The 13,128-nt window shown below is 39.3% G+C and overlaps 1 protein-coding gene across 1 annotated transcript in view; it reads left to right on the forward strand.

Moving 5' to 3' along the window:
• Nucleotides 1-1,499: 1,499 nt before the first annotated feature.
• The window catches only part of LOC308703286 (PDZ domain-containing protein 4), a gene marked incomplete at both ends in the record, with an annotated part of 40,406 nt that continues 28,777 nt past the window's right edge, over nt 1,500-13,128 (forward strand). Inside the window, one exon of the mRNA XM_081386627.1 lies at nt 1,500-1,559. Coding sequence (XP_081242753.1) covers nt 1,500-1,559 — 60 coding nt within the window. The remainder of the gene's footprint in view (nt 1,560-13,128) is intronic.

Below are 13,128 nucleotides of genomic sequence, written 5' to 3' on the forward strand. Positions count from 1 at the left end.
CCTCAATTTATGCGAAGCTGCTCCATCAAATGCTGTTGATTTACATGTGTGTGCTTATCCAGACTTGCACACCTGTATCTGGTCGGGTTTGTGTCGCGAGTGTGTGTTAAGTGTTTATGGCGGTTATGTGTACAGATGGGCAGCCAGTCGAGCGAGCGAAGTTTGCTGTTGTTCGCACCTAAGCAGAACTGTTAAAGCATGTTTATGTAGGAGTGCGTGGGACTGAATTTTCCTCAAGCACACTGACTCTCTCACCTCACGCTTTTATGTGCAACCAATTTTTTACCAATTCACCCAGCTTGCAACATGCATTTTTGTTCAACTGAATGCGACTCTCACTACACGGTTCAGAGTCTTTGAGGGACTGACAAGAAACACCTCCATGAATGCAGAAGTTCACAAGAGGGAGATTCAAGAAAAAGCTGCTGTGAAAGTGGAACAGGTGGAGAGACAGAAGCACAAAGCCAAAGTGAGGCACTTGAAATCATCCTGTATGGATACGTGAAGGCGTTAAGCATTCAAACTCTTCTTTGATATCCACAGCAGTCGAACGAAACTGGGAAAGAATCCATCGATTTGTAAACTGTGAAAAGTAGTGAGTGAGGAGATGAATTGTGGCTAAAAACCTGTAGCTACAGTCAAGAACTGATTCGATTCGAAAAGAAAAGACCTGATATTCATGAGGGCTTCTGCAGTTAAAAGCTACAATAAAATACACTGCTTTGACCATTGCACTGCAATTATTGCTGTTCAGTTTTCATTTGAAAACATTGGCAAAAAAGGCCTTGGAATTTAAATGACACTTTTTGGAAGCAAAAACTTGAAATGAAGCCACAGATTTCGCAAAAGTAATTTTCCTTCTTGGAACGCGTTTCATTGAAGGTCTCTCTTGACAAAACATTCAATCTATCCAATCATCCCTCCTTCACTTTGGAATAAAACATTGGACTTACATGCAGCATTTACTGATTTAGGAGTCATTTGGATGTAGTCCCGGAAAAAGCGCTGGTGGAAGTGGCCTGGATAAAAGCGTGAGAGCAAGCACAGGCGCGTAATTTCATGCTGATTTCCCTGAATTAAGCACATCAATGGGGACAGGAACAGAAGAAGTGCCATACTACAACATTTCACTTAAAGCACAAATGGACTTTTCTACATGCTGGAATTCATTGGATTTCACACTCCACAACAGACTTGAGATATGACATTGTTTTTTTGAGCAAGTTAGGATGACATGCACTGACAAAAAGCTTCATAACTTACTTCTTTAAAGACTTTTGTACTTGCATGTGTCTCTGAACTGGAAATGGTTTAAACTCAACGGCTCTCCCCGTAGTACATTCGCAGAACTCGTTGTTGGACTGCGAAAGATAAGCAAACTGTCTGTGGGCATCTGGGACATGCAGTTGTGTCTGAACTAGCACAGCGGTTCCTCTGAGAAGGTGATCTGAGCGGGTTCGTGGCCTGGCGGTGTCCGTGGTCAGACGTCAGGACTCAGGATGGGGTGCAACATGTGCGTGGTGCAGAAGCCCGAGGAGCAATACAGGGTCATGTTCCAGGTAAGAATACAAATCAAAGTTGTTTCTGTCCATAATCCCACTTGTAGAAAGGTAGAAACTTGCTCTGAATGGCTTGATACATAGAGATCTGAATAGACCACCAGCCCTTGACTTGGTCAGTACATTCAGCAGTGCACTTAGTCCTTAGTTTTAAAGACAATAGAAGTAATTATGAAAATACACAGAGATGTACTTAAGTCTACTAAAGTAGGTAAAAAAAGGGCTGAATCTCACCCAACATTGGTCTTAGTGGTTGCAGTAAACTGCTTGCTTTCCTCTGCTTTCTTTGTTGTGTTTTAATGAGCTTTATTAGCCCTGCTTACTACAAGGAAGAAAACATCCAAGCCATTCAAATCATTTCATTTTCAATCAACTTCTTGGAAGTAGCAAAAATTCCACTGTGGCTTTTATTAACAACTGTTCTGGGCTGTTAAATATTTTACTTGGCTAATAAAAATGCACAAGAAAGACTGGTAATGAACTTCTGAATCATAGCTGGTGTCTGAAACCATAGGGTGACTTTTGAGGAAAGCCATTGATACCTGACGTTTTATGATTGTGATTCATGAGCATTGTTTTACATTATCATGTTGGGTAGTACTGAAGTGAATACTTGTATATATGTTTACAAGCTTGCAAATTGCAACCAGACTGTGCATGTATCTTTGATAGAAAGTCTTGTCGATAAGTGGCCACCAATACTAATAAAGCCAATTAGCAGAACAGTCTGACTTTTAGCGCTAACAAGCTGTTACAGAGAGAGAGAGAGGGGTGCAACTGTGTAATTACCAACATAATCATTATTCAAGCATTCAAATTATTAATTGGAACCAGAGTAGAACAAAATTTTGTGTAAAATGTACAGAGTGCTAAGCTTTGTTTTCATATAACATGGTGGCATGTGTGTGTATGTGTGTGTGTAGAGAGAGAGAGAGTAGTTGTAGAACTAGGTTGTAGAAAATATAATCATGTGTTTATTTGATGTTACAAAAAAACTTTCTCCTGTCCCAGCAAAGACCATTATAAGTAAGCTATTTCTAGGCTGATTCACCTTGAAAATGTAAACACTGTAAAATATATATGAGCAATATCACATGAGCAGGAGTGACACAATGCTAACTAGGAAAACTTAAAATGGCACTTAAAATGCTATATTATTTAAAAATGACATATTTAGGGAAGATAATTTAGGGGAAAGTATGAATTATACTGCAATTATTGTGGCAGTTTTGAGCAATAACGTGGTCTGACGCATCTAGCAGAGGAACCTAGAACTGATCAAGAACCACCAACTTCTTAGAAACTTGGCATTCGACAAAGGTCAAAATAAATGAGGAGTGTTGTGAAAAATGCAATACCATAATAACACACATTCTTCTCAGAGGTTAGCGGAGTTGAGGAAAGCAGTGGGTAATTCATTTGCTTTGTAATGTTATCAGAGGTGTGTGAGAAAAACACAGACATGCTCAATTTGGACAAGATTGAAATCACAAATTTGTGAAACACACATTTATCTGACCTTCATAGAGCAACATAGTCCTGTCTGAATAAAACTTTTCTCTCGCTCATCACGTACTGCAAACTTACAGCAATAAATCTTTGCCATGATGGACTTGGGGTGACAAGTGAGGCCACAAAAAATCATGAGCCATTTTGTTAGCGCACATTACTAGTCTTGTGGTGACCAGTTCATACAGGCAATTTAAAAGAAATTTTGTTGTTTAATCGAAATCACAAAATGTGCTTCTCCTCTGGAAGGAGGTTCCTGTTCTGATGACCTCAGGAGGCACATTAAAATAAATTTTTCCCATTCAATATTACATTTTCACAATACTGTTGGTCGGTCTTAACTTCCCATCACCCAGAAACACAACAGCTCACCTGAAAGTCTAGCCTAAGATAAGTATTATCGGATATTTATTATAGGTTAAAGTTGCAATGAACCAAAAGTAGTGACAGATCTTTTCTTCCATATTGTTTCTTTACATCAGAGTAAAATAGACATACAAAGGCATACAAAGTACATTTGGTTTTAGCATCAGTTGCGTCTCTTCACCTCCATTCACAGATCCTCTCCCGTGGCCTCATGGGATTGTAAAGTGTCCATTAGATGCTCACTCCAGGATCTCAGTGGAAGTCGTAGGTCATCCGGGTACTTTTGCCTATTCATTTTTGAATACTATGAAATTGGACATTTTAAAAAATGAATCGTTCACAATCAAACCAATGCATTTAGAAAAGACTGGGTGAATTTCCATTTCATTGCACATTTAAAAGTACCCTAAAAAGTGCAACAAAAGACACATTTTCCAGGTCACTTATTACTCAGGCTTCTTCTTAAACCACCGAAGCCTAAAAAAAGATTGGCGACGATATGATAAGAAGAACAAAAGATGTTAAAGATCTGTACATTCCATTACAGCAAAGACGTGTATGGACTCCATTACTGTTGGAACCAGGTGGAGAGAAGCGTGATGGAAAGGTGAGCTGGAGGATAGAGAGATGAAGAATGGATAGATAGCTTTTTTTTCTTCAGCTGTTTGCCATCATATAACGACAGTAATTGATTTCTACGCATCACAGAGCAGAAATGAATCGGTGGACCTTAGTGGCTCCTCAGGACCCGGCGGGGCTGTCCAGGGCCGTGCCTGACTAACTCACAGTCTCCTTCCAGTTTAATCTCGGCTTCATCTCACTACAGTCCATCCACAGATCCATCATTTGCTGGACTTATTCTTATCTTAAAGAAGAGACATGATCAAAGGCCACAGTGACAACTCTCAACATCTTGAAAAACTGATAGAACAGATTTAACTGTGTGTCCGGATTTTCATTTAATGAATGACCTACCAGTGCTTGTAATGCAGCAACATAATAGTAGCGACAATCAACACAATCCAATACTGTTTTAAAGGTGCTCTAAGCGATGTTGGGTGACGTCACTTCTTGTTGACATTCAAAGTATTGTCAAACAAAACGGAGGCTAGCTCGACCCTCCCTCCTCCTCATCCCGTCTCCTCCCCCTCCCTTCCGTGCTTCCTGAAACAGTCATGAACCATTTAGAAAAAAACAAACTAGATTTACCCTGTCCGGCAAAAACAGAGCCACCTAAATGTTGGATTGGAAGCCCTTCTGCCGGCGGAGTTCTCGCCACCTTTTGAACGCTTTTCCGATGTAAATTCAGGACTTTGCGCATTCCTTCTCCTTTTCCCTCATCTTTGTTATTTGTTCATCGGAACGTCGTCTCTTTGGTCATGTGTCGGCCATATCAAAATTCTCAAGAATATACAATTTTGACATTAGTCGTTGTCATTGTCTAGGACATCTCTCCTCTAGCTAACTTCCCTCTTTATGCTTCTCTCTCCTCCACTCCCCACACCCCCCTTCATGTGCACGCGCACTAACCCCCCAACCCCCACCCCAAATCATTCTTGTCGGTTACTGGCTGGAACACTGTTTGTTATGTTTCGTGGTCCAGGCTGGGCCAGTTTGTTTTTGTTGCCGTTTGTGGAGCCTGTGCTGTCTACAGAGGCCGCGTTTTTTTTTACAGTGTGTTCAGGGGACAGGCAGCTAGCGGGTAGTGAGGAGATGTTTGCTGTATGTGACAAAAAATGTTTTGGCCTAAAAAACGTGTGACATCGCTTAGAGCACCTTTAAAGGCAGCTATATATTAGAGAGAAAAAACAAGAAAGAAAGAAAGGAAAAAAACAATTCATTTTGAAATAAATGCAAGAAAGAAGACTGAAAGAAGCAGTATTACAGTGACTTTACTGATGTTATATTATGAATGGTATAAAATGTTATCTTGCAAATGTTAAGTGATTTAATTAATTGCATTTGGAGAAGAGGAAGAAAAAAGAGGAAGTTCAATATAGTGCTTCCTTTTAAGCACTAAAATCATTTAAAATTCAGTCAAACACACACACACACACACACACACACACACACACACACACACACACACACACACACACATGATTCATGTTCTCAGAAATAAAACCATCCAAGCAGTTCACAACAAAACATGCCGTCCAAGTCTCTTTCTGCGTTCACTGACTTTAACAGCCTCTCCTGGGATCCATGTTGCTAAAAGACCCCGCTAATTAAACTTAATTAGGAGATTTTATTCTCTTTAATCCTTCCAATTAGAGACATTGCGAGTTGTGCTGTACATGTGGAGTGGAACAGTAACTATAATGATTTGATCCATCATGACTTGTGCTCTTTAACCTTAACCAAGCTAATGTTAATTAAATCAATTATCCTTTTTTATGTTTCTTATCAACATTTTGGCTGACCCTGGAACTTCATTCTTATCAACCTGACAGATTTCACGGATCCATGAAAACGAGTAAAAACGCACTGCATTGTTCATGCCAGGCCAGTGGTTGGCGATGTGACTTTGTAAAGAAACGCTGCACGCCTATAGACTGAACACGTAATACGCATGCGCATGACGTCAACGTCCTTTTTTCAAAAAAAAATTCATACCATTCATATTGTACAAATTGATATGAAATTGTCACCTATAAAAAAATTTAATTTGTCTGTGAAATCGAAGTAATGATGCTGAAATCACATCTTTGCATCACAGGAATAAATTACATTTTAAAATATATTTAAATAGAAAGTAGACATTTTTAAAAAAATAATATTTCACAATATAACTGCTTTTACTGTATTTTTTATTAAATAAATGCAGCCTTGGTGAGCATAAATAACTCTTGTTCAAGTTTTCGACAGTCCTGTAATTAATTATTTTAGGGGCAGTTAATTAGGGTTAGAGGTTAGGATAAGAAATCATTTCTATTAATTTTACACATTTTGTAAACAAATTGGACACAGTATGACGTTGGTAGTGGATGTTGGTTTGTGAATCTCTTTAATATGCCTATGGCTCAGACTGCACACTAATTTGACCCTGTGGTTAACTCAAGCTTATTGTTTCAGATTAGCTAGAGAGTGAAATAATTTGACATCACAGTGTTTAATTCATTTTTTTTTTTTAAAAAGTGATCTCCGTATGCTTTGGAAAAGAGCAGCATGAACATTCCTCAAAACTTCTCATTTAGTCTTCCACAGAAAGAAACTCATCCCGGTTTAAATGACATGAAATGATGACACAATATTCAATTCGGGTTGATCTATATCTTTAAGTGTGCAGAGAATTATGGGACTAGAAACTGTGATAAAATAAAATGTATTTACTTTTTATTTATTTTTAAACCGATCATAATTTTAATTCAAATCATATCTTGAACTCATCTTACAAAATCCATTTTGACTCTCCAAATGTGACAGTATTGCTTTTTTTCAATATGTGCTGCAAATCCATTTCCACATTGCAGATATGATAAGGTGAAAATGAGCATCAGAGACGCCATACAAAAGATTCACACACAAACACTCTCAAAGCAGGAAAGTGTGTTTATCTGATGTGGGTGTTCAGTGTTTCTCAATGTGTAGTTTCCTTTCCACTGGCAAAACCAACCGCAGAATAAACACCATCAATCTGCCCAGCACACCAGCAGTATCCAGCACCCCATCAATCATCCTGAGCGCCCCCTCCTCTCTCTCTCTCTCTCTCTCTCTCTCTCTCTGAGCTGCATTGCAATGGGATGCTGTAACTATGGCAACCAGACTCATTAAGCAAGCAAAATGAGTCGTCTTACACTGATTTTTGCCTGGTTACATTGGTATTAATGAACATATGGCACAAATAAGTGCTTAACGTGATCAAAGAATCACTCTGCCTCCCTCACACACACACACACACAGCCTCACGCCTCTGCTCGGCCACACCCTTTCTTTCTGTCTGTCTGTCTCGTCATGCCAGACGTATAATCACATCTTGCTCTGTCTCTCTCTCTCTTTTACTAAGCCTCAAAAGGATTTTCTTTAAAGTTACATTAATTTTTTAACAGCATGATGTTCACTTCTAGTTAGTGGTGCTCAATGAGGTGTAGAACAGCAGGAGAAAGCTAGCCGTTAGCATTCCCATTCATCCCAGGCAGTTTCTCAACCGTTGCAGGACCTCCCAGAAAAATGTGATTTAAAATCTGCTATTTATCTGTATTTCATCAGCAGCATAATACACACATACTGTACGCTCGCAGTAAAAAAAATTCTAACAATGTGTACACTTCTTTTTTTTTAAATGGAATATTGCAGTATTTATTGTAAATGATTTATGCGTGCACATAATTGTTTTTTTTTATTATTATTGCACCCTCGTAATCTTTGATCAAAATAACCCCCCCTCCCCCTCTTGCAGCAACATCTCTTCTCTAATGATGTGTTTACTGGAACAAGGGCAGGGCAACACTCACATGAGATCCACCAATAGCAAAACACTACCATCCAATCAACTCCTCATCAATTCCTCAATATCCATATTTATAACTTTATAGACTATAATCACTGCTTCCGGTGACGGCCGTACGTGAGTCTAGTTCCGGTGGCAGAGTGACCTCTGACCCGATGCATGATGTATTGACGAACAGTGAAGCACAGAGGATAGAGCAAAACAAAACATGAATTAGAAGTCTAAAATGAGAATTTTTTTAATATAAATGTGGGAGGAGCTTGAGTTTGTTGCCCAGCTCTATTAATTTGAATCGCGAGAGGCGTCGACTCTCACCTGAGCTTACGCTACTCCTACATCCTACGTCATGCGTCGGGTCAGAGGTCACTCTTCCACCGAAACTAGACTCGCGTACGGACGTTACCGGAAGCCAGTGATTATAGTTTATAAAGTTATAAATATGAATATTTTTCTTACAGAAACACATCGTTTCACTTCAGAAGGCCTTTATTAACCCCTGGATTCATATGGATTACTTTTATGATGGAGGGATGCACTTTTTTGGCCTTCAAAAACTCTACTCACTCCCATTGTAAAGCTTGGAAGAGCCAGGATCCTTTTTAATACTCCGATTGTGTTTGGCTGAAAGAAGATGAAGCCCCAGAGCACACCCACCTATTACATAATCATCATGGATTAATCATCAAGGGTAGTTTGAAGTTTCTGGGAAGTTCACAATGGCGAACTGTTTCAGACCACTGAAAAACACCTTACTTTTGGCCAGATTTTGTTTGAAATGACGTCACACCTGTTCATTCTTCATCTCGTTCATCTTGTTCAGTGTCTATGCTATTTCTCTCCAGAAGTAATTACTTTTTGTAACATGATAAAAATGCCAATATACACTCACCGACCACTTTATTAGATACACTTTGCTAGTACCGCGGGTAGGACCTCCTTTTGCCTCCAGATTGCCTTGTCACAAATTCAACAAGGTGCTGGAAACTTTCCTCAGAGATCTTGGAACGTATTAGATTAGATTACCTTTATTGTCATCATAAACATGTATAACGAAATTAGGAAGTGCTTCCCTTAGTGTCGGATTACACAACAACACAAACAATGATACACACAGCACAAATATTAAACATATAATACAAAAATAATCAATTTGTAATCAGCACTATCGCACTAAAACTGTGAATTGCAAAATGAAAAAAGGGAAAAAAAGAAAAATAACACCCTGAGACTGTATATGTTTATGTATGTGTGTAGCAGAGAGGGATCCGTGCATATTAGAGTTCATGAAGGTTATGGCTCTGGGGAAGAAACTGTCCTTGAATCTTTTTGTCTTCATTTTTATGGACCTGTAACGCCTGCCTGATGGCAGCAGGTCAAACTATTTAAACCCGGGGTGTGAGGAGTCCTTTAAAATGTTTTTAACCCTACTGAGGCATCGAGAGTTGTACATGTCCTTCAGTGATGGGAGGGGTCATCCAATGATCCTCTGTGCGGTGTTAATGGTCCTCTTATCTGCCTCAGAGCAACTAGCTTCGAGGTCAGCACACTCTCAATGTAAGAACAATAGAAATTCACCAGCAGCTTTTCACCCATGTTGTTTTTTCCTGAGAAGTCTCAGGAAGTGTAGTCGTTGCCTCTCCTTGATGATCGCTGTAGTATTTGCAGTCCAGGAGAGTTCAGCAGAGAAAAAAGTGCCCAGAAATTAATTTTTTTTAACCTTCTCAATACAGTCCTCGTTGATTTTAAGGGGAAACTGATCCTCCTTCTGGTTCCTGATGTCTGTGATGAGCTCCTTCGTTCTTGATATGTTTAGAGTCAGGTTGTTGGCTGAACTCCATGATGTCATTTTCTGGACCTCATCACCACCTTCGATAAGTCCAATCACTGTTGTGTCATCCGCAAATTTGAAGATGGTATTACTGTGGTGGGCTCCGCTGCAGTCATAGGTGTTGAGGGAGTACAGTAAAGGGCTCAGCACACACCCTTGTGGAGAACTGGTACTAAGTGTACGGGCGGATGACACGTAAGGGCCCATTTTCACAGTCTGGGAACGACTGGTGAGGAAATTGTTCCTGATATTGACTGATATGCAATATATGCAAAGAGTCAGTATTTACAGTGATGTCCCTTCTTCTTCATAACCTCTACAATTTGCTCTGGCATGTTGGATATCAGCTTCTGGGCCAAATCCGGACTGATGGCGATCCATTCTTGCCTTATTAGTGCTCTGAGTTGATCACAGTTTATGAGCTTCTGCTTGTCCACTCGCCGTTTGAGGACTGACCACATGTTCTCAATGGGATTAAGATCCGGATAGTTGCCTGGCCACGGATCCAAAGTTTCAATATAATGATCTCCGAGGCACTTCATTATTAATCTTGCCTTGTGACTTGGTGCTCAATCATGCTGGAAAATCTCGGATCATCACCAAAATGCTTCTGGATTGTTGAGAAAAGTTGCTTTTCTTTATTCATGCCAGTGTTTTTTGGCAGAATCGTGAGAGCGTCCACTCCCTGGATGAAAAGCAACCCCACACATGGATGCTTCACTGTTGGAACGACACAAGACTCTTTCTCCAGACAATTGATTTCCAGCTGTCCCAAACAGAGAAAGAGTACAGAAGCATCACAAACACCCGCTGCCAATATTGAGCAGCTCTGCACTGGTGAGACACGATTCTGCAGCGACTCCTCAGAAGGAGACCGTTCTGGCGCTTATGGACACTCTGGGACGTCCTGAAGCTGCATTCACTGCAGTTGAATCTCTCTCCTTGAAGTTCTTGATGATCCGGTAAATGGTTATTTCAGGTGCAATACTTTGCAGCAATTTCCTTCCATGTGAGGCATTTTGATGCAAAGCAATCATGGCTGTGCATCTTTCTTTGGAGGTAACCATTGCTAACACAAGAACACAATGATTGGACGGTCTTCTTCATTCATCAGTCTACTCTTATAATCCAATCAGAATAATAGAGTGATTTCACCTGACTAGTATTCATTCACACTTTTCCATGGTGCTGATGATATGTTTAGTGAAATTTTGTTTGCTGGTAATTTTGAACCAGGGACAAAAAACAGTGACATTTTCATTTTTGCAATAAAGGTTTTTTGGCCAATGAAGCTTTTTGCAAATTTGTAAAATGCATAACTTTGCGAAGCAACATTTATATCACTGCCAAACGTTTGGCCATGGCTATACTGTACATAGCAAATGGTTAGATTTAATCTGTGCTCTCATACTATATACTCCTAGTGATAACCAAATTACGTTGCATACTATAGGCAATACAGTAGCACATAAAAACCAAAGTATACTTTGGGCTTTAAGATTTCAGATTAGAGGTGAAATTACATTTATGCCATTTATAAAGTCCAGGATAGGGCTCTTTTGATTTAGGACACTAAGCACCAAGAAACCACCCAGAATTCTAGAAACTGTAGAGAAACATGCTAAAAACACTCAGAAATCCTTAGCACTGCATAGCAATCATCCACAACACTCTTTCATTGTGGTGTCACTTTTGCATTGCCAAGCACCACTCATATTTCCTTCTGAAAATGTAAATTTGCATAATTTAAGTGTAAAGGATCACCCAGACCCCTGAAAACAAATACACACACACCGGTGTGCAGACGCACATTTGTATCAGATAATATCACAGGAGCGTGTTAATGAGGGTTCAGCACTATGTGTGTCTAATTAATCCCAGCGGAATTAATCGTCAAGGGAGGGATCAAGATCTACTCAGTATGGAAATGAGTGTCAACAGTGAGTTCATCCTTCACCTCATCAGTATGTACACCAACAGGTAGCCTATATGTATCTGAGACATGTTGGTATGTACAGGATTAATGAGATGGTCAGAGGTCAAGTCAAAGGGCTGCAATACAGATGATCTATGTGCACTGAATTATGCTCAGATAATAGCTCTGTTACAAAACAGAGAAAGATAATCATCCAATATGGTGGATGAGCATGAATGTCATTGCTAAATATATTCGCACAATAGCAAAAAAAAAAAAAATGGACAAAAATATTTTTTGTACTTTTAACAGCATCACATTGTTAGCTTAGCAACATGCTAATGCCAAAAACCAACCCAGGCTCATTGGAAAAACATCCCTGTGGTGACATTTGTGCAAAATGATGTTATGTTTTCTTCCTGCATGTTTCACAACGCTTTCAAATGTCCAGTGAGTAGCGCTAAAGGTGAGTTCAGTTTTATTCAAAATGAATCTGGCGCAGTTTTATTATTAACAATTCATTGTTTGTTGAATGTCACATGGCAGCTCAAACATGAAATGTCCGGTGAGTGACTCTAAAAGGTTAATCTTCTATTGCATTTGAAAATAATGTACCACCTACACTAAACCCTAAACCTAACCGACAGTCTAAAGCAAACGTGAGATAAAAATGCATTGATGAAGCAACAATGCCCTTTTAGCTTGCTTCTGCAAGCCTTTGAGCCCTTTTATTGTGCACTATGGTAAAATTCTGAGGTCATATGATAGTATAGTAAAGGAATTGTGCAAAAATAAGTCTTTATTAAAGAATAATCTGCCCTGAAATCAACATTTGATTGAAAAGGAAAGAAATATGTTGGTGTTTTATTGCCACTAGTGTTTCAGCTGGAAACTGCAGTGAATTTTATGCAGGTTTTTATAATTAAAGGTATAGCGGAGGCTTTTTACTTCCGGGTGGATCACCTATACTATTGGTCCTCCTAATTGTCAATCATTCTGGTGAATCAATCAAACTTTTCAAAAAGTGGAGAGGGCGGGTCTTATCTAAAATTCGGAAAGATCCTCTGCTAACTTTTTTGCTCACCAGCCACTGTGGCAACTATTTTTTTTTTCACTGGCCCCAATTCTGACATCGATACCATGGGGGAAAACTGCCATATAGATATTTTTAATATGATCTCATAATTTGTCAGCAGGTTTATTAGGCTGCTGTCACTTTAAGACCTGACACACGGATCCATTACACTGTGACAACTGTTCTTTCTCAACTGTTTACATTCACTTAAAATATAACTCACTGTGTTTACGCGAATACTCGAGAAGATCGGCATTTTGACATTATTTTGTGTGTATTTGACTGTCTAAGTGCAATAAGCAGCGACAAAGAACTCAATTCAGTGCTGAGAGGCGATAGGTACAGTATACCGATTTTTCAGTATTGATATTGAAAAATCTATATTTTTGACAACACTACATTGCACTTAGTTTATTATTTCAGATG

The sequence above is a fragment of the Scardinius erythrophthalmus genome (genome assembly GCF_964197995.2).
Source record: "Scardinius erythrophthalmus genome assembly, chromosome: 15".
NCBI classification, from domain to species: domain Eukaryota; kingdom Metazoa; phylum Chordata; class Actinopteri; order Cypriniformes; family Leuciscidae; genus Scardinius; species Scardinius erythrophthalmus.